Genomic DNA, 19,704 nt, shown 5'->3' on the forward strand with positions numbered 1-19,704 from the left:
GCATGTGAGGCTGTGGCCTTTAGGGTGACAGTTGTCAGGCAGGATGGTCACACACACACACAGACACACGTGACTTCTACCTGTGGTCTTAGAGGACCCACGGTGGCTGCTGAGCAACTGAGGTGTGCTTAGCCCTAGCATGAGTGCCATAGGTCCGCAAAGGTGAATCATACTGAGCCGCTGCCCTTGGGAAACAGGAGGGGGGTGTAGGGTGGGAGACAGACACTTTAAGAGAGAATCACGAGTTAGCCAGGGAGAAAGACTGACTGTGACATACAGGTATGCACAAGACACAGGGGAGGGAGTCACTGACCCTGTCTGTTCTGCATGGGGCAGGAGTGAGTCAGCATTGACTTCTCAGAAGGATCAACCTGCTCAGGGTACTGCAAGATGAAGATGAGCTCACCAAGACCGGTCAAGTCCGGGGGTGAAGGGGAGACAGAGGACATTCTGGGCAGAAGAAACAAAGGAAGAATATGAGCACGGGCCTGGCGGTGTAGATCGACTTGCCATAGACTAGGAATTGCAAGCAGCCTGCTGTTGCCTATGACATTTAGGAGCTTACAGGGCAGGGTGGGAGGTGAGGGATGGGAGGCCAGATTCAGAGGGGCTTCTGAAGCTAAGAATGGGCTGCTGGCCTAGAAGTGAGGGGGATTCTTGTCCTGTGCAACCCTGGGCAAGTCACTTTGACTCTCTGGGCCTCCATCTGGGTCTGTGGGATTGGATGATACATAAAGCCTAGTCCTCCCAGTCCATCCCAGCTCTGTGCGTTGCCTACCAACCTTGGCCAGCCACATCCATGAGTCATTGCTCTTGAAGTGGGAGCTTCTTCCATCTAACCTCAGTCTTTCCTGCTTCCTCCTGGCTTGCTTCCTCATTCACCCACTCCACAAATATTTACCCAGCATCCGATCCCTTGCGTGCCACTTTGGGAAGGCACGTGGAGATGAAGAATGCAAGGACTGGACCTTGGAGGTCCAGTAGTGCCTTGGGGCAGAGGGTGGGGTGGTGGTAAGAGCACGAGCTTTGTGTTCAGATACATTTTTTGTTTGAATCTTGGCTCCACCAGTGCCGAGCTTGGAGGCTTTGGACAGCTGGCTTCATCTCTCTGTACCTCAGTTTCATCATCTGTGCTGTCCTCAGAGAGAACAACCCAGACCTTGCAGAGTTGTTCGGCCCAGCAAAATGACAACTCAATAAATGACAACTATTATTTTTAGGGCTGCACAGCAGCAGAGCTGGGATTCAAACCCAGCTCTGTGCGCTCCCAAAGCCTGTGTATGCCCACTGCATACCCAGTCAGCTCAGCTCCTTTGAAGGTTTCCTTCTCCCCTGTCAGTTCCTGTGCCAAGTCAGGCTGGGCTCGGGCTTAGAATTCCTGTGACACTGGGATTGGGCAGCAGAACTAGTTTGCAGAAGAAATATTGGAGGGAGAGGTGGCTGCAGTTCCCCACCTCCTCCCTCCCCTGCCACTGGGTCCAGTCTCCTGGCCCAGTCTGCTCCTTCCAGAACCCAAAGCCCCCCGGCTGGCCCCATCCAGGTACAATGACCTCCTCGTCTTGTTTTCTCGTCTCTACTTCCGGTCCATCCCGGCCCCCCCCTCCGCGCCCCCACCCCACCGCCACCTAAGTTGTCATGGGGATAGTCCTCACCATCCCTAGCTTCCTCTTGCCCTCATCTTATGATATCCATGGCAACAGCCCCCATTCGTTTCCATGGCAACTGCATCCTGATCCCATCCCCTGCTGGCTGCCTGGCTCCGGGCAGTGCCAATAAAGGGAAGGAGGGAGAGAAGACCTCCCATTAGGAGCAGCATTCAGGGAGGGTTAGTGCCCCTGCCATGGGCAAGCCGGCCCCAGATCCCTGTGGAACATCCTACACTGCTTCTCCCCATATTAGTGCTTTGGCACACAAGGTTTCCTCACTCTTCATCTCTACCAACTCCTCCTAGGCAAGACCCAGTCCACAAGCTTCCTCCCCCAGGAAGCCTTCCAGGCAGCAGAGGAGCTAGCACAAGCTTTGGGGTTTAAATCCCTGTCCTGCCACTTGCTAGCTCTGAGACCTTTGGCAGTCACTTCCCCTCTTGGAGTCTTCTTTTTCATCTGCAAAATAGGAATCCTAATTCTTCCCTCACGTTTGTCATGCAGATTAAATAATGTGTGGAAAATGCCTGACACAGGGAAGGTGCGCAGTAAGTGCGAGTTTATTTTTATTCTGCTCAACCACCCCCAAACAGAAGGGATCTCTCTCCTGCACTCCCCCAGCACTTCCTCTGTTCCCCAGCCCTGATAACTTTCTGCTTTGTACTGTGGTTATTTGTGTAACATAGCTTATTTCCCCCTCTGCAGAGGATGCTCTCCAATTTCCCCCACAGAATAGCCCAGCAGACAGTGCACATGGGCACGAGTGTGTGTGTGTGGTTGTGTCTGTATATGTGCATGTCTGCATGTGTTTGTGTCTATTTTCATGTGTCTGTGGATGTGTTTTTGTTTCTAGGCTTGTCTGCCTTTGGATGTGTCTGTGTTATTGTAACTCTCTGTGCATGTGTGTGAATGTGTGTGTGCACACGCAGATGTTTTGCTCCTGGCTGGGAAGAGCCCAGAGACAGGGGGCTCCCAGACCCTTTCTGAAGTCCAGGAATCTAAAGAGGGAACTGATTTTGCTTGAGCCCTGCACAGATGAGAAACTGACATGCCCGGGCTGACACAGTTGGTCAGTGGCAGTCAGGACCTGAGCCTCAGCCTGCCCAGCATCTTACTCTACAGCAGGCTCTGTGTGTGTGTGTGTGTGTGCGCGAGAGAGAGAGAGAGAGACAGAGAGAGAGAGAGAGAGAGAGAGAGAAAAGAAGAGAGATTTTCCATGTGATCAGCATGTCCCTGAGTATTGTTTTGGGGGCTCTGACTTGAGGGATCCCACATCGCCAGTACTGTTTCTTCAGCAGTATATATGATGTCAGAACCGACACCCTCAAGCACCCTCCTTTTTTTGTTAGGCTCCTCTGTGGGAGGCTGTGCTGACAGCCCGACCTCCCTGCCACTATTCCCTCTGCAACCAAAACGGGGTGAGCTCTCAAGGGAGGAATTGTCAAAGAGTGCAGAGCCAGGGGCAGCACAGAGCTGGGAGTGAGGAGAGGCAGCAAGAGGTCATGAAAAGCCTGGGACCTGGGTTGGAAGCCTAGCTTTTTTACTTAATAGCTATGTGACCTTGAGCAAGTTTATATCACCTCTCTGAGGCTCAGTGTCTTCATCTATAAAATGAGGCTAATGGTACCTGCCTCAACACGTTTCAAGGGTTCAATGAACTAAATAGTGCCTTTGCCCTAGGAATTAGAGGCCCTACAGCAGCCCAAGAGGAGGGGGCATAAGGCGCCCTGTGTGGAGGAGGCAGGCAGGCATGGAAAGGCACACCTGAGCTGAGTGGTGAAGGCTGAGCAGGAGATAGCCAGGTTGGGGAAGTGGGACAGAGATATGAGGTGAAGGTCAAGTCAGGAGAGCCATCCATGGCCATGGTGAGGAAGTTGAAGGTTATCCCGTGGCTGCCGATTCCTGGAACACCCACGTTAGATCATGTCCCTCCTCTGCTCACCTCAAAGCAAAAGCCAACGTCTTTATTGTAGGCTCATGCACTTTCTAATTTGGCCCCCATGACCTCTCTGATCTTTTATCCTATCTCCTCTCATTCACTCTGTTCTGGCCACACTGGCCTCTTCACTGTTCCTCAAACATGCCAGACACAGGTCTACCTCCGGGCCTTTGCACTGGCTGTACCCTCTCTCTGGACTGCTACTGCCTTTGCCACGCAGCTTACCCTCACTTCCATCAGCACTCTGTTTATATGCCATTGCTCCAGAAAGGTCTCCCCTGACCATCACATGTCAAACAGCACCTTTTCACAATCTGCTTTATTTTCTTCCTAGCACTTCACCCCTAAAATGGCAGGATATATTTACTTGTTTCTTTCTTGATCGTCTGCTTCCCTCACTACAACGTCACCTCCCTGAAAACACTCTTGTGCATTTTGCTCACTAGTATATTTCCAGTGCCCAGCACTGTGCCTGGCATACAGAAGATGCTCAGTTGTTGTTTGTTGAGTAAGTTACATGGTGCTGTGGAAGTGTTTCAGTGATAGAATGAAATAGGTTAGTACAGTATTTTGTTGTTATTGTTTGAGACGGAGTCTTGCTCTGTTGTCCCAGGCTGGAGTGCAGTGGTACAATCTCTGCTCATTGCAACCTCCGCCTTCCAGGTTCAAGCAATTCTCCTATCTCAGTCTCCCGAGTAGCTGGGATTACAGGTGCACGCCAACACGCCCAGCTAAGTTTGTTTTTTTTTTTTTGTATTTTAGTAGAGATGGGGTTTTACCATGTTGCCCAGGCTGGTCTCGAACTCCTGAGCTCAGGCAATCCATCCGCCTCAGCCTCCCAAAGTGCTGGGATTACAGCGTTAGCCACTGCTCCCAGCCTTGTTTATGTTTTCTTTTTCTTTTTTTGAGACAGCATCTCACTCTGTTACCCAGGATGTAGTGCAGTGGCACTACTGAGCCTGGACTCAAGTGATTTTCCTGCCTCAGCCTCCCCACTAGCTAGAACCACAGGCACGTGCCACCACACCTGGCTAATTTTTTATTTCTGTAGAGAGAGGGTCTCCCTGTGTTGCCCAGGCTAGTCTGGAACTTCTGGGCTCAAGCTATCCTCCTGTCTCGTGAAGTGCTGAGCTTATAGGCCTGAGCCACCATGCCTGGCAGTACATTTTTTTTTTCTTTTTTTAAGATAGAGTCTTGCTCTGTCACTCAGGCTGGAGGGTAGTGGCACAATCATGGCTCACTGAAACTTCCACGCCCCTAGGTTCAAGCGATTCTCGTGCCTCAGCCTCACGAGTAGCTGGGACTACAGGGGCCCACCATCGTACCTGGCTAATTTTTTGTATTGTTAGTAGAGACGAGGTTCTGCCATGTTGCCCAGGCTGGTCTTCAACTCCTGGGCTGAAAATATCCTTCCACGTCAGCCTCTGGAGTAGCTGGGATTATAGGTGTGAGCCACTGCGCCTAACTAGATTTGTGCTTTTTTACTTTTTTGAGTCTCTCACTCTATCTATCTCCCAGGCTGGATGGAGTGCAGTGGTGGGATGTCGGCTCACTGCAACCTCCGCCTTCTGGGTTCAAGTGATTCTCCTGCCTCAGCCTCCTGAGTAGCTGGGATTACAGACATGTACCACCATGCTCAGCTAATTTTTGTATTTTTTGTATTATTTTTGTCTCGAAATCCTGACCTCAGGTGATCCACCGACCTTGGCCTCCCAAAGTGCTGGGATTACTGGCGTGAGCCACAGTGCCCTGCCTAGATTTTTTTTTTTTTTTTTTTAAGACAGAGTCTTGCTCTGTCGCCCAGGCTGGAGTGCAGTGGTATGATCTTGGCTCACTGCAACATCTGCCTCCTGGATTCAAGTGATTTTCCTGCCTCAGCCTCCAAAGTAGCTGGTATTACAGGCACCCACCACCATGCCCAGCTAAGTTTTGTACCCCTAGTAGAGATGGGGTTTCCCCATGTTGCCCAGGTTGGTCTTGAACTCTTGGCCTCATGTGATCTGCTCACCTCGGCCACGCAAAGTGCTGGGATAACAGGAGTGAGCCATCGCTCCTGGCCCAGAGTTGTACTTTTGAAAGCTCTCACTGGCCACAGGGTGGAGAATGGGTTGGAAGAGGAGATTGGAGGCTGTGGTAAAAGCTCAAGAGAGAATATTTCTTAGAGCAGCCTCTTGAGCACATTTACTGACTCCCTCCGGACGGCAGCTTTTATTGAGCACCTACTCTGTTCCAGGCTATGTGCTCTGTGCTAGCTGGGAGATTATCAAATTCTCTTCCTGAGCTGGGATTCTGGGAGTCATGAACACAAATAGCTGTCACGCTTTGCCAAAGCTAACCTGTGCCATAAAAAGCAGGACAGACATGTGCTGTGTGTGGGAGCTCTGAACAGGATCAGCAATAATTTCTGGCTGGAGGCGGGATTCAGGAGGGCTTCTTAGTGGTGGCATATGACCTGAATCTTGACGGAACTAGGATGTGGGGGAATTTCTCAGATTGCAGATGGCGGAGACGACGGGGATTGCATTTCAAGTGGTAGGTACTGTATGAGCAGTTTTGGAGGTAGAAAGCAGACAGCATTTGGGAGAAGCAGGATCTGGGCCAGGCTGGAATGATGGGTGGATGGAGTAGGGGGCTGGCAGCCAACCCTGCAGTATGGCTTAATGTTCAAGAGTGTGGGCTCTGGAGTCAGACTGCCTGGATTTGAATCCTGGCTCTATCATTAGTAGCTGTGTGACCATAGGTATGTTACCTAACCTCTCTGGGCCTCAGTTTCTTTATGTGTAAAATGAAGATAAATTACAGTACCTACCTCATACGGTTGTCTTGAAGAGTAAACAAGTTATTCAGTGTGAAGTGGTAAGAATGGTGCCTAAATGTGCTAAATGATCTGTAAATATTAGCTGTTGTGTCTTGGAGAAGCCTCAAATGCCAGAATAAGGGACTTAGGCTATCTCTTCCGAGCGGTGGAAGTTATAGATGATGGTTCATGCGTACAGGAGACAGTTGATCAAAACTGGGCTTGAGCCATGTGCTGGGAGGGGAGGTTTGAGAGATTGGTGGGTGAGATTCTGCAGTCCCGGCGGGGAGGAGAGAAACATCTTAGATGCCGGAGGTGGGCTGTACTGGGGCTGAACCCTGGAGTGGGGGTAATGTCAGGGGCCACCGCCCCAGGCCCAGGAGGAGAGAGAATTTGGGGTGGAGGGTGAGCAGTGGGTGGGAGCTCCCCACAGTGCTGCAGCCCGGGACCCGGCCTCGTGGGCGCAGCCTCCACGCCACATCCAGCCCACAGTGCAAAGCACTCTGCTGCAAGGCTGCTAGGCCTGTTGCAGCTCAAGCTCCTGCACTGGTAGGGCCCCCCCATACCCACCCCAGCCCATCTCTGCTCTTTGCCCTCGCCTCTGCTGAATAGGGGCTGGGGAGTACCCCTTCACCCGTTTACCAGCCAAGAGACTCCAACCTTATGCCCCCCAAAATGAGACCATCCTCTGGGTCCCAGCCACACCCATTCCCCCCACAGCCTCCTCCATGCCTCACCTGCATGTTCCTTCCTGCCCAAGTCCTTCCCTGTCCTCCCCACCTCAGTGGCTCTTCACTATGCAGGCTCGGCTCAAGGCGCCTGGGCTCTGTCGCCACCTGGGTTCCCTGGCAGCCTGGTTGCCATGGCACCATGGAAGCAGTTCTGGTGGAACAACAGCTCTGGGAAACCAGGGCGGGCAAGACCCGGGGCCCAGCTCCTGCCACGCGTGGAGACCCCCCTACCCCCTCCCCCAAGCTGAGCAGAGGAGGCCATGAAGAGAAAAAGGAAGCTGCCCCGCAGGGCAGCTCTTTACCTGTGAGGATGCTGGATGGGAGGCGCCTCCTACTGTCGCTTCTCGCCCTGCCCTAGCAGCCAGGGAACCCTGGGAACTGGCTTGGCCTGGTCCAGAGTTCAGGCACCAGGGGGCAGGGGCCAGGCTGCAGCGGGCAGGGCTGGGTGCGGGAGGGGAGATCCTGGGTGGGTCGGGTGCAGGGGTGGGCCTCACACCGCTGGGACAGGGCTGGAAGGGGGGTGGCACTTTGAAGGAGGTAGTCTGGGGTAGTGCTGGGAATCAGACTGGGAGGGAAATCTCAGCGCTAAGCTGGGGACAAGGCCATGAGGGGACAGAGCCTTGAGGGGAAGAGGTTTGCGGGGAGGGGTGGAGCTGTGAGGGGACAGAAGAAAGGGCGTGAGGAGACCAGACAGGGAGTTGAGTGGTCTAGGGGAGAAGGCTGTGAGGGGTGAGGAGGACTGGGGATCAGACAGAGCCTTGAGGGAAAGGAGTCTGAGAGGATCTCGCTGTGAAGGCAAGGGGGCTGGAAGGGAAGGGACTTGGGCGGGAGTGGGGAGAGAGTCCGAGAGCTAGGACTCACCCTGGCCTGTAAGTGTTGGGTCCCTATATCTGTGAGGAAGCTGGGGTGGACAGGATGGGGGCAGGGATCTGGCTCACCCACTCTCAGTCTGGCCCAGCAGGCCCCTCTCCTGTCCCCACATCCTGGCTCATCTTATCTCATCCCCACAGTGTGGAGGGTGATGCCCCAGGCAGTGACCTGAGCACAGCGGTTGATAGTCCTGGGAGCCAACCCCCCTACCGGCTGAGCCAGCTGCCCCCCTCCAGCAGCCACATGGGGGGCCCCCCTGCTGGAGTGGGCCTTCCCTGGGCTCAGCGAGCACGCCTGCAGCCAGCCAGTGTCGCCCTGAGGAAGCAGGAGGAGGAGGAGATAAAGCGCTCCAAGGCCCTATCAGACAGCTATGAACTCTCCACAGACCTGCAGGACAAGAAGGTACAGCAGAGGCGCCCGGGTTGGGATTGGGAGTCAGGATACAAGAGAGCGCCAGGGGAGGGGTTGGGACACGGCACTTGGGGGTGGTATCAGGGAGGGATCATGAGGCTGGAATTGGAGAAGACTGGCCCCGGACCTGGGGACACACTCATTTACCACCTATCCACTGAGGCTTATATTCACTCAACAAACATTTACTGAGCTCCCTGCCTCGGTCTTGGAGATGTAAAGGTGAATGAGTCCTGGAGCCGGTCCCCAAAAAAGTCAGTCTAACGGGAAGCACACTCATTAGCTGACCTTTTCAGGAGAGTGCCATACAATAGATTGTGCAGCTAAAAAAAGGTGGAGGGAAAACAAAATACTACATATAGAAAAAAACTGGAAGGACATATGCAAAAACATGCGCCTTACACCAAAGGACATATTCTAGTTATGCTTAGGTGTTTGGAATGTAGGTAATTCAACCAACCTACCTTCCTTCCTTCCTTCCTTCTCTCCTTCCCTCCCTCCCTTTCCTCCTCCCTCCTCCTCTTCCTTCCTTCCCTGCCTTTCTCTCTCCCTCTCCCCTTCTCTTTTCTCATTTTCTCTCTTCCTCCTTCCTTTCCTTCTTCTTGCTCTCTGTTTATTTCTACCTTGCTTTCCTTTTTTTTTGGCTTCTCTGTTTCCTGTTTTCGAATAATCAATTTGTTCTTCGTGTAAATAAGAAAACAAAACATAATCCGGCCGGGCGCGGTGGCTCAAGCCTGTAATCCCAGCACTTTGGGACAAGGCCGAGGCGGGTGGATCACGAGGTCAAGAGATCGAGACCATCCTGGTCAACATGGTGAAACCCCGTCTCTACTAATACAAAAAATTAGCTGGGCACGGTGGTGCGTGCCTGTAATCCCAGCTACTCAGGAGGCTGAGGCAGGAGAATTGCCTGAACCTAGGAGGCGGAGATTGCGGTGAGCCGAGATCGCGCCATTGCACTCCAGCCTGGGTAACAAGAGCGAAACTCCGTCTCAAAAAAAAAAAAAAAAAAAAGAAAAGAAAACAAAACATAATCCAATCCCATTTGACCAGTGTTACTTGAGAAAACTACTGGGCGCCTAACCTGGCACTTCCGGTGGCTGTAAGCAGCCATCCGGGACTCCAGTCGGGGCGGTGTGGTTGAGGGCCTAGGGAGATGAGGCTGCCATGACTTTCTGACCTTGTTCCCCTCGACCCTTCTTTGCCAGGTGGAAATGCTGGAGCGGAAGTATGGGGGCTCCTTCCTGAGCCGCAGGGCTGCCAGGACCATCCAAACAGCCTTCCGCCAGTACCGCATGAACAAGAACTTTGAGCGGCTGCGCAGCTCAGCCTCCGAAAGCCGCATGTCCCGCCGCATCATCCTTTCCAACATGCGGATGCAGTTCTCCTTTGAGGAGTATGAGAAGGCACAGAATCCCGCGTACTTCGAGGGCAAGCCTGCCTCGCTGGACGAGGGTGCCATGGCTGGTGCCCGGAGCCACCGGCTTGAACGGGGGCTCCCGTATGGAGGCTCCTGTGGTGGGGGCATTGATGGCGGTGGAAGCTCCGTCACCACATCTGGAGAGTTTTCTAATGACATCACAGAGCTTGAGGACTCCTTCTCCAAACAGGTGAGGATCTCTGAAAAGGGCCTTTCTTTCCCATCCCCATGTCCTGGCTACTCCTACTTTTTACCTAGATTGCAAACTGAAGGAAGTTGTGTGACAGGCATTTAATAACAGCAAATAGCTACCATCTGAGTTAGGACTGTGAGAATAATAAGAAAGAACTGGCAAGACAGAAAATTACAATTTTTTTTTTTTTTGAGATGGAGTTTTGCTTTTGTCACTCAGGCTGGAGTGCAATGGCACGATCCTGGCTCAAGGCAACCTCTGCCTCCTGGGTTCAAGCGGTTCTCCTGCCTCAGCCTCCCAAGTAGCTGGGATGACAGTCATGTCCCACCATGCCTGGCTAATTTTGCATTTTTAGTAGAGATGGGGTTTCTCCATATTGGCCAGGCTGGTCTCGAACTCCTGACCTCAGGTGACCCGCCCGCCTCGGCCTCCCAAAGTGGCTGGGATTACAGGTGTGAGCTGCCGCACCCAGCCAGAAATTACATTGTTAAAACAAGCAAGTTAAAAATATCGGTGTTTCGTGCTGTTCCCTTCTTGTGAAAAAAAATATATATGGGTATATAGAAAAAATAAGAAAAACCGTTCTCACTATTTGGAACTTGATCTACTGCTATCAGATAAAGCTTAACTCACAGGTAACGAGCTCCTACTGTGTGCCAGTGCTGTGTATGCCTCACACCAGATCTGTGAGACAGGGATTATTTGTTTTTTGTGTTTTTTTGAGACAGAGTTTCACTCTTGTTGGCTAGGCTGAAGTGCAATGGAGTGATCTCGGCTCACTGCAACCTCCGCCTCCCGAGTTCAAGTGATTTTCCTGCCTCAGCCTCCCGAGTAGCTGGGATTACAGGCATGCGCCACCACGCCTGGCTAATTTTGTATTTTTAGTAGAGACGGGGTTTCTCCATGTTGGTCAGGCTGGTCTCGAACTCCTGACTTTGTGATCCATCTGCCTCTGCCTCCCAAAGTGCTGAGATTACAGGAGTGAGCCACCACGCCCGGCCGAGACAGGGATTATTTCCTTTTAATAGAGGAGGAGACTGAGGCTAAGGACCTGGACCTGGTACTGATCCTGGTGCTTAAGGATCCCAATGCAGTAGGAAATGGCAGACATATGTGTGCATTACTGTCTCCTGAAGTAGAGTGTGCTCTGAGCCACGAGAAAAGCTATAGTATAATGTATAGTACCTCGGTTACCCAGAGGAGGGAGAGGAAACTTTCTTCTGGGAGAACCACAGAAAACCTATTTGAGAAAACAGCACTGGAGCTGGGTCTTACCAGACAGAAAAGATTTAGCAAGTTGGAAATACCTGGGAGGGTATTGCTTACATAGGCGTTGCATCAGCAAAAGCGTGGAGGGGTGGGATTGTAACGCAGTAAGGGTAGTGGTCTTGGGGTGTGTCAACATTCTTGCCCAGGTGTGAATCCCAGTTCTGCCATTTCCCAACTGTGTGGCCTTGACAAACTGTTTAACCACACTGAAACATGATCAATAAAATAGAGAGAAAATAAAATGGAGATAAAACCATTTTAGAGCTGTTTGGAAGACTCAGTGCAACTATACAGGTAATATATATGAAAGCACCTAGTATATAGTAGCTGCTAAGTACATATTAGTTTTCTTCATAAAACCAAGGTACTTGGTAGAGATTAGTGAATGAATGGATGAAGCTTTATAAGAGAAAAAGTCACTCTGCTCTAACCTCTATGATCTGGCCTTGCCATCAGCCTGGGCATGCCTCTTTGGAGCTGGTGAAGAGGTGGAGGGAAGAAAAGGAATATTGAAAGGAAGATCTATTATCATTCGTCCATTCACCCATACAACAGAGATTTAATTTAACATCTCTTCTGTGTCAAGCAATGCATTGAGCTGACCTGAAAATAGAGAAACCAGGCCTGGATCCATCCCTCAAGGGAGGAATGGGGAATAGGTGATCAGTCTGGGAACCAGATCTGGTGCTAGCTCTGAGTGCTATTGAAGTCTGATGGGGAAGTGTATCTGTTATCTGTTGCTGTGTAACAAATTACCCCCATATTTGGTAGCTTAAAACTGACCTGAGAGACTGAACCTAAACAACAAACATTTATTATCTCATACAGTTTCTGGGGGACTGGAAGCTGGGAACGGCATGACTGAGTGGTTCTGGTTCAGGGCCTTTCACAAGGCTGTAGTCAAGCTATAGGGAGAGCCCACAATATCTGAAGACTAGACTGGGGCTGGCAGTCTGCTTTCAAGCTCACTCACTTGGCTGTTGGCAGGAGGTCTGTGCCTCACCATGTGGGCCTCTCCATAGGACTGTTCATGATGCAGCTTTCCCCACACTGAAAGATCGGACTGAAAGAGTACAAGTGACAAGTGACCAAGAGTGCTAAAGACAGAAGCTGTAGTCTTTTTTTAAAAAAAAATTTTTTTAATTAAAAACATTTTTTTGCAGCCTTTTTTTAATTAAAAAAGTTTTTTTTTTTTTTTTTTTTTTTTTTTTTGGCTGCACATGGTAGCTGGCACCTGTAATCTCAGCACTTCAGGAGACCAAGGCGGGCAGATCACCTGAGGTCAGGAGTTTGAGACCAGGCTGGCCATCATGGCGAAACCCCCTGTCTACTAAAAATACAAAAATTAGCCAAACGTGGTGGTGCACACCTGTAATCCCTGCTACTGGGGAAGCTGAGGCAGGAGAATTGCTTGAACCCGGGAGGAGAAGGTTGCAGTGAGCTGAGATTGTGCCACTGCACTCCAGCCTGGGCGAGAGCAAGGCTCTGTCTCGAATGAGCAAACAAAAATTTTAGAGACAGGGTCTTGCTCTGTTCCCCGGTCTGGAATGCAGTGGCGTGACCATAGCTCACTGCAGCCTCGAGCTCCTGGGCTCAAGCAATCCTCCTGCCTCATTCTTCTAAGTAGCTGGGACTACAGGTATGTGTCACCACCACCACACCCAGCTAATGTTTTTATTTTTTGTAGGGATAGAGTCTCGCCATGTTGCCCAGGCTGCTCTTAAACTCCTGGGCTCAAGGGATCCTCCCATCTCGGCCTCCCGAAGCGCTGGGATTACAGGAATGAGCCACCATGCCAAGCCTCTGCAGGCTTTTAAAACCTAATTTCAGAAGTGACATACATTCACTTCTGCCATATGCTGTTTGTCACACAGACCAACTCTGGTACAATGTGGTACCCTAGGGTGTGAATACCAGGAGGCAGGGATCATTAGTAGCCAGTTTAGAGTCTGGGTACCACAGGGAGAGAGCACTACAAGTTGTGGTCCAGATGCTCAAGGTCAAATATTATGGATTTCCTAAGAGAATTCCCACAGAGGAAGCTGGGATTTGGGTTTACCCTGGGGGATGGCACAGGCAAGAATGTGGCTTGAATCAAGGAGGAGGTAACATTTGGCTTGGGCCTAAATGGACACAGAGGAGGTATTAGGGGGTGAGCTGAGTGGGGAACTTGTGGGCATTAGTCCCAGCTCCTGTGAGCTCACAATGGTTCCCTGGGAGTCATTTGACAGACCACAGAGAGCCTGTCAGGGCTGGGGGAGGGAAATCCACCCTCCTGGCTGACCCACCAGGAAGACTCCCACTTTTCCCTTCCCTCCCTCCCTCATTCCCACCTTCCACCATTCTTCCCTTTACCGTTTTTTCCTTTGTTTCTCTTTCCCTTCTCCCCTCCCTCCCCCTGCACAGGTAAAGTCTCTGGCTGAATCCATCGACGAAGCCCTGAACTGCCACCCGTCGGGACCCATGTCTGAGGAGCCAGGGTCAGCCCAGCTGGAGAAGCGAGAGTCAAAGGAACAGCAAGAGGACAGCTCAGCCACATCTTTCAGTGACCTTCCCCTCTACCTGGATGACACAGTTACCCAACAATCCCCTGAGCGACTGCCCAGCACAGAACCCCCACCCCAGGGCCGGCCCGAGTTCTGGGCGCCAGCCCCTCTCCCGCCAGTTCCTCCACCAGTGCCATCAGGAACCCGGGAAGATGGTAGCCGAGAGGAAGGCACTCGCAGGGGCCCCGGGTGCTTGGAGTGCCGGGATTTCCGGCTGCGGGCCGCCCACCTTCCCCTGCTTACCATTGAGCCTCCTAGTGACAGCTCCGTGGACCTGAGTGACCGCTCAGATCGCGGCTCTGTCCACCGCCAGCTGGTGTATGAGGCTGATGGCTGCAGCCCCCATGGGACCCTGAAGCACAAGGGGCCACCAGGCAGGGCCCCGATCCCACACCGACACTACCCAGCCCCTGAGGGCCCAGCCCCAGCCCCACCAGGACCCCTGCCCCCAGCCCCCAACAGTGGCACTGGGCCCAGTGGTGTGGCTGGGGGTCGGAGGTTGGGGAAGTGCGAGGCAGCAGGCGAGAACTCTGATGGTGGCGATAATGAGAGCCTCGAGAGCTCCAGCAATTCCAATGAGACCATCAACTGCAGCTCCGGCTCCTCTTCTCGGGACAGCCTGAGAGAGCCTCCGGCCACCGGCCTGTGCAAGCAGACTTACCAGCGGGAGACGAGGCACAGCTGGGACTCGCCAGCCTTCAACAATGACGTGGTCCAGAGGCGGCACTACCGAATCGGCCTCAACCTCTTCAACAAGTACGTGCTCCCTGTTCTAGCCTGCTCACCCCTTCCTACAGTGCCATGGGCACTTGGGTCCCTGGGACAGAACTCCACGCAGTGATCCCAGTTCTGGCATCCTCTCATTTTGTGGAATGGTATTTCTCCCCAGACGTTCAGGGAAGAGGCTTGGCAACAGGGTGGCAGAGTAGAGAGCCCCTTAACACATCTGGGCTTGGGTCCTGGTACTGCCTCTGGCTGGCTGTGCGATCTTGGGTGAGATGACCGACCCCACTAAATGGAATCTGAACCTTGTCCTCCCCACCTTCCCTTTTTAGAGGGGAGGTGATATGGTGTAGAAAAAGCCGTAGTCTGGGAAACAGGAGTCCTGGCTCCCCAGTCTGCCTCTGGCCAGACTCACTGCACAGCCCCGGGCAAGGTGTGTTACTCCCCTGCCCTTCCGGTTTTTCCATCTACCGACTAGCAGACTGTGTATGTGAGAGGTGTTGGGGGCAGGGTGGTGTGCTGGACCCTTTAGTGACTGTGACTAAGCTCTTTCTAGGTGCCTGGTCTTCTGCCAGGTGCTTAGGAGTGAGGTGGGAGTGTGACATTTGATTAGAAAATAATTGGAAAACATTAGATGTAATTAGAAAACATTACATGTAATATAAGCCATTACTTGAATCCCTTACATCTTTATAGCTTATTAAACACTGCCACCTATATTTAGTTCTTACAATAGCTCAGCAAGGTAAGCAGTAATGTCCCTGTTTTGTAGGTAAGTAACCAAGGCTTGGAGAAGTAAAAGGAATTGTCCAAAGTCATACAACTGGGAAGTGATGGATCTGAGACGCCTGTGGCACCAGTGTCTTCCAAATTTTAGCCTCATGGGGTCCTAAGGTTCTGGGCTTCTGAATATGGGATAGCTTTGACCCAGATTTTGGCCCAGCTCTCTGGAAATCTACGGGGCACCTTGTCTATAGAAACACTCAGAGAAAGTTGGTGATACCTGCCTGGGTGGGATGTGGGATGTGAAACAAAGTAACCTCTTCACTTCCTCCCTACTCTGAGGGTCTATGACTCAGAAGGAAGGCACTCAGCCCTGCTCCTCGGTTCTTGCTGGGAATATCAAAGCTCTTGGCATAGAGCAGGCTCTCATTAGATTCTGATTTTCTTTTAATTGTGGTGTGGCTCCAGTGAAGGGGGATGTTGGGTTGAAGATACCTTGGGATTTTGAAGCTCCTTAAAATGGGCAAGTGGCTTCTTCTCCCTGGGCCTCAGTTTTCCCATTTGTGCCATGATGGGATTAGATCAAATGATGTATTTGACTTCGTTGGTCCTCTGAGGCCGGAGTTAGTTGGGCCCGAAATTAGTTCAACAAATGAGACAGACAGCACAGTTCCAGGAGGACAGTCATCTCATCGACCTCCCCTCTTTCTGCAGGAAGCCAGAGAAGGGTATCCAGTATCTGATCGAGCGGGGCTTCCTGTCAGACACACCGGTGGGAGTGGCTCACTTCATCCTGGAGCGGAAAGGCCTCAGCCGGCAGATGATAGGGGAATTCCTAGGGAACCGGCAGAAGCAGTTCAACAGAGACGTGTTGGAGTGAGGACCCCAGGATGGGGCAGGCTGGGCCAGGGATTCCTGGAAAAGGACAGCAAGAGGGAGGAAGGGGGCAGCCTGTCCCTTTGGCACAGATAAGCTTTTCAAAACAGGATGAATAGACCTTCCTGCTCCCGTACCCCGTCTGCCCCAAAGGGGTCTGATCTTGCTCGGCCCTATTCCTAAAGTCTTCTGGGTGGCCCTGGGCAAGACATGCTCATCCTGTGGCCTATTCTGGGCCTCAGTTTTCCTATCTCTGAAATGAGTGGCTTGATTGAAAGGACCTTTAGTGACCATGTGCCTTGCCTTAATTTTCTGAGATGGATTCAATTTCAAACATTCCGTCCTCATGTGTACTTGCTCGTGCCACAGGTCCTGAATTTGGGAGTCTATCAATGGGGGTGTTGGTCCATTTGAGCAGATCCAGGTGGGTCAGAGGTTTTCTGCAGAGGAACTGAAAGTACCACACCCCCTTCTCTGCTCCTTAGCTGTGTGGTGGATGAGATGGACTTCTCTTCCATGGATCTGGATGATGCACTCCGGAAGTTCCAGTCCCATATTCGGGTTCAGGGTGAGGCCCAGAAAGTGGAGCGACTCATCGAAGCCTTCAGGTGTGCCTCCCTCCCACTCGCAAAGCTGCCCCTCCCTCCTGTGGGCATTGATGTACTATTTACAAGTCACTTCTCTGAGCCTCATACTTTCTTCACCATAAAACAGAAATGATAAATCCTATCTTGCAAGGCAATTGTGAGGATCAGGGGTAGTCCACGTAAGGTATCTAGCTCAGCCCCGGGACAGGGGCATTCGATAAGTGACAACAGCATCAGCAATAGCAGCTAACATTCACGGAGTGCTTACTAGGTATCAGGTGCTCTGAGCTGAGCGCTTTACGTGATTATTTCACCGAATAGTCACAACCACCTCATAAGGTAGGCGCTTCTATTGTTATTCCCATTTTACAGATGAGAAATCAGGAGTTCACAGAGGTTAAGTAACTTGCCCAGAGTCATACAGGATTTGAACTTGTATGTGTCTGAGTCCATGGTCCATCCACGCCCTTAACCATTTTACTCTGCTATAAAGGCTTTGTAGATCAGATAGACCGGGGTCTAAGTCCTGGCTCCGCCACTTTAGGGTATTTAGAAGAGAAACAGGAGTTGCTGAGAACTTGTTTCTCATAATGGGAGAAGGATTTGCTTTGCATTCTGAAATATCCAGGTTTTCATCCCGGCTTCACCATTTACCAGCTCTATTACCTTGGGCAAATTACCTCACCACTTTGAGCCTCAGTCACTTCATCTGTAAAATGGGACTGCCAGTAGCTTCCTTTCAGGATTATGATAGGATTACATGAAACAATGTACATAAACCCGCTGGCAGAGCTCTGCAAAAGGTAGCGATTGTGATTTTTACATGCTGGTCTAGGGGAAGCTCTGAAGAGGACAGACCCAGAGATCAAGGAAGTATTGCTTACAGGAAAGGGTTGGTGGTGCCAGACTGGGTGGATGGTGGGTAGGCAGAGATGGCTGGTTCTTGAATCTGGCTTTGACCCCTCCTGCCCTACAGCCAGCGGTACTGTGTCTGTAACCCAGCCCTCGTGCGCCAATTCCGGAACCCAGACACCATTTTCATCCTTGCTTTTGCCATCATCCTCCTCAATACCGACATGTACAGTCCCAGCGTCAAGGCTGAACGAAAGATGAAACTAGATGACTTCATCAAGAACCTGAGAGGTGACTTCCCTATCAGCTTTTCCTGCCCTTCACCTGGGAAGGGAAACTGGGGGGTAAGGTGGGGAAGGATGCAGGATATCCCATCTGTTCCTTGGAACTTAATTTGTGATGCTGTCACTTTCTGCCCTGGCTGGATGTTCGTAGGATATTCACTTAATTCTCTCAACTCGTCATTTACCCACTGTACTGAGTATTTACTGCGCTTCCACTGTGTATTCTAGGTCCTGGGGTTCAAGCAGTGAACATGATAAAGTCCTGACTCTTACAAAACTTACTCTGATTCATTCATTCAGTCATTCACTTGTCCTTTCCTCGCTCCCTCTTTCCCTCTCTTATTTATGCCCCCTGAGGACTCATTTAATTATTTTAGGTAACTTTTCCTCTATTCATACATTCATTTATCACTCGACCAAACAACCAGCCAGTCAGTCAACACTTAGCACTTAGTGTGTGCCAAGCCCCATGATGGGTACCAAGGACAATGGAGGGGAGCCTGCCATAGTCCCTGTTCTGAGAGAGCTCCCCGTGTCGGGGAGAGGCTGACTTGTGGTACCCAGATAACTAACATAAGACAGAAAGTGAACAGTGACATCAGAGAGGCTGAAAGTGCAGTCAGAGCTCAACAGAGGGAGAGCCCACCTCTACCTAGCTTCCCAGAGGAGGCAGTATTTGTATTTTAAGGTGGGTCTTGAAGGCATGGAGAAGGTGACACAATGGAGATAGAGAGCTTACCTAGCAGTGAGAATACCAAAGGCACAGAGGCAGGAACATTTATTTTCTTTAGGGAACAATCGAGGGCTGGGTGCTCATGCCTGTAATTCCAGCACTTTGTGAGGCCAAGGTAGGTGGATCACATGAGGCAAGGAGTTCCAGACCAGCCTGGCCAACATGGGGAAACCCTATCTCTATAAAAATACAAAAATTAGCAGGCATGGAGGTGCACGTCTGTAATAACAGCTACTCAGGAGGCTGAGGCAGGAGAATCACTTGAACCCAGGAGGCGGAGGTTGTAGTGAGCCAAGATCGTGCCACTGCACTCCAGCCTGGGTGACAGAGCGAGACTCTGTCTTAAAAAAAGAAGAAGAAGAAGAAAAACAATTGGGATGAAGTCGCTGATGGGTTGGGAAGGTCCACTGGAACCAATATATGAGGGACTTGAATGCCAGATGAAAGGTGTCGCCTTGCTCTTTTTGCTTATTCTACTGATGTTAAGCCCTGCCTATCACCAAAGAGCAGCCTACTAAAAATGGTACAGATGTTAAGATTGTTTAAACAGAAAAGAAAGAGGAAAATAGAGGCAAAGGAAAAAAAAACAAACTGAAAACAAAACAAATTGGCTGCCCATCGGGGTTTGCGCAGCTGAGGCTGCTATGGTAAGAAAGTCAGTGCGATGTAGGACGTTCCTTTAGCACCTGTCCAGGGAGGAGATGTTTCATTTCCAAGGGAGAAAACATTTTCTCTTTTTTTGTTTTCTGTTTTTCTTGCTTTTTATTTTTAGAGACAGGGTCTCACTCTGTCACCCAGGCTGGAGTGCAGTGATGCAATCACAGCTCACTGTAGCCTTGAACTTATGGGCTCAAGTGATCCTCCCACCTCAGCCTCCTGAGTAGCTGGGACTACAGGCATGTGCCACCATGCCTGGCTAATTTTTAAATTTTTTGTAGAGATAGGGTCTTCCTATGTTGCCCAGGCTGGTCTCAAACTCCTTGCCTCAACTCGGCCTCTGAAAGTGCTGGGGTTACAGGTGTGAGCCTCCACAACCTGCAAAGAAAACATTTTCTCTAGCAGAGTATTTAGAGAGAAGAGTCAGTGGGTTTCACTCAGCAATCGGAA

At 51.1% G+C, this 19,704-nt stretch overlaps 1 protein-coding gene across 3 annotated transcripts in view; it reads left to right on the forward strand.

The window, feature by feature from the left end:
• IQSEC2 (IQ motif and Sec7 domain ArfGEF 2) overlaps window positions 1-19,704 on the forward strand; it is an 87,700-nt gene that overhangs the window by 56,195 nt on the left and 11,801 nt on the right. For all 3 annotated transcript variants that reach the window (XM_021677369.2, XM_064364330.1, XM_064364331.1), the window contains exons 3-8: window positions 8,121-8,382; window positions 9,600-10,001; window positions 13,680-14,575; window positions 15,980-16,141; window positions 16,627-16,749; window positions 17,705-17,871. In XM_021677369.2, the coding sequence (XP_021533044.2) occupies window positions 8,121-8,382; window positions 9,600-10,001; window positions 13,680-14,575; window positions 15,980-16,141; window positions 16,627-16,749; window positions 17,705-17,871 (2,012 nt within the window). The remainder of the gene's footprint in view (window positions 1-8,120; window positions 8,383-9,599; window positions 10,002-13,679; window positions 14,576-15,979; window positions 16,142-16,626; window positions 16,750-17,704; window positions 17,872-19,704) is intronic.

Source organism: Aotus nancymaae, unplaced genomic scaffold, assembly GCF_030222135.1.
Source record: "Aotus nancymaae isolate 86718 unplaced genomic scaffold, 86718_ANA_hifiasm-v0.15.2.pri h1tg000058l, whole genome shotgun sequence".
Classification (NCBI taxonomy): Eukaryota; Metazoa; Chordata; class Mammalia; order Primates; family Aotidae; genus Aotus; species Aotus nancymaae.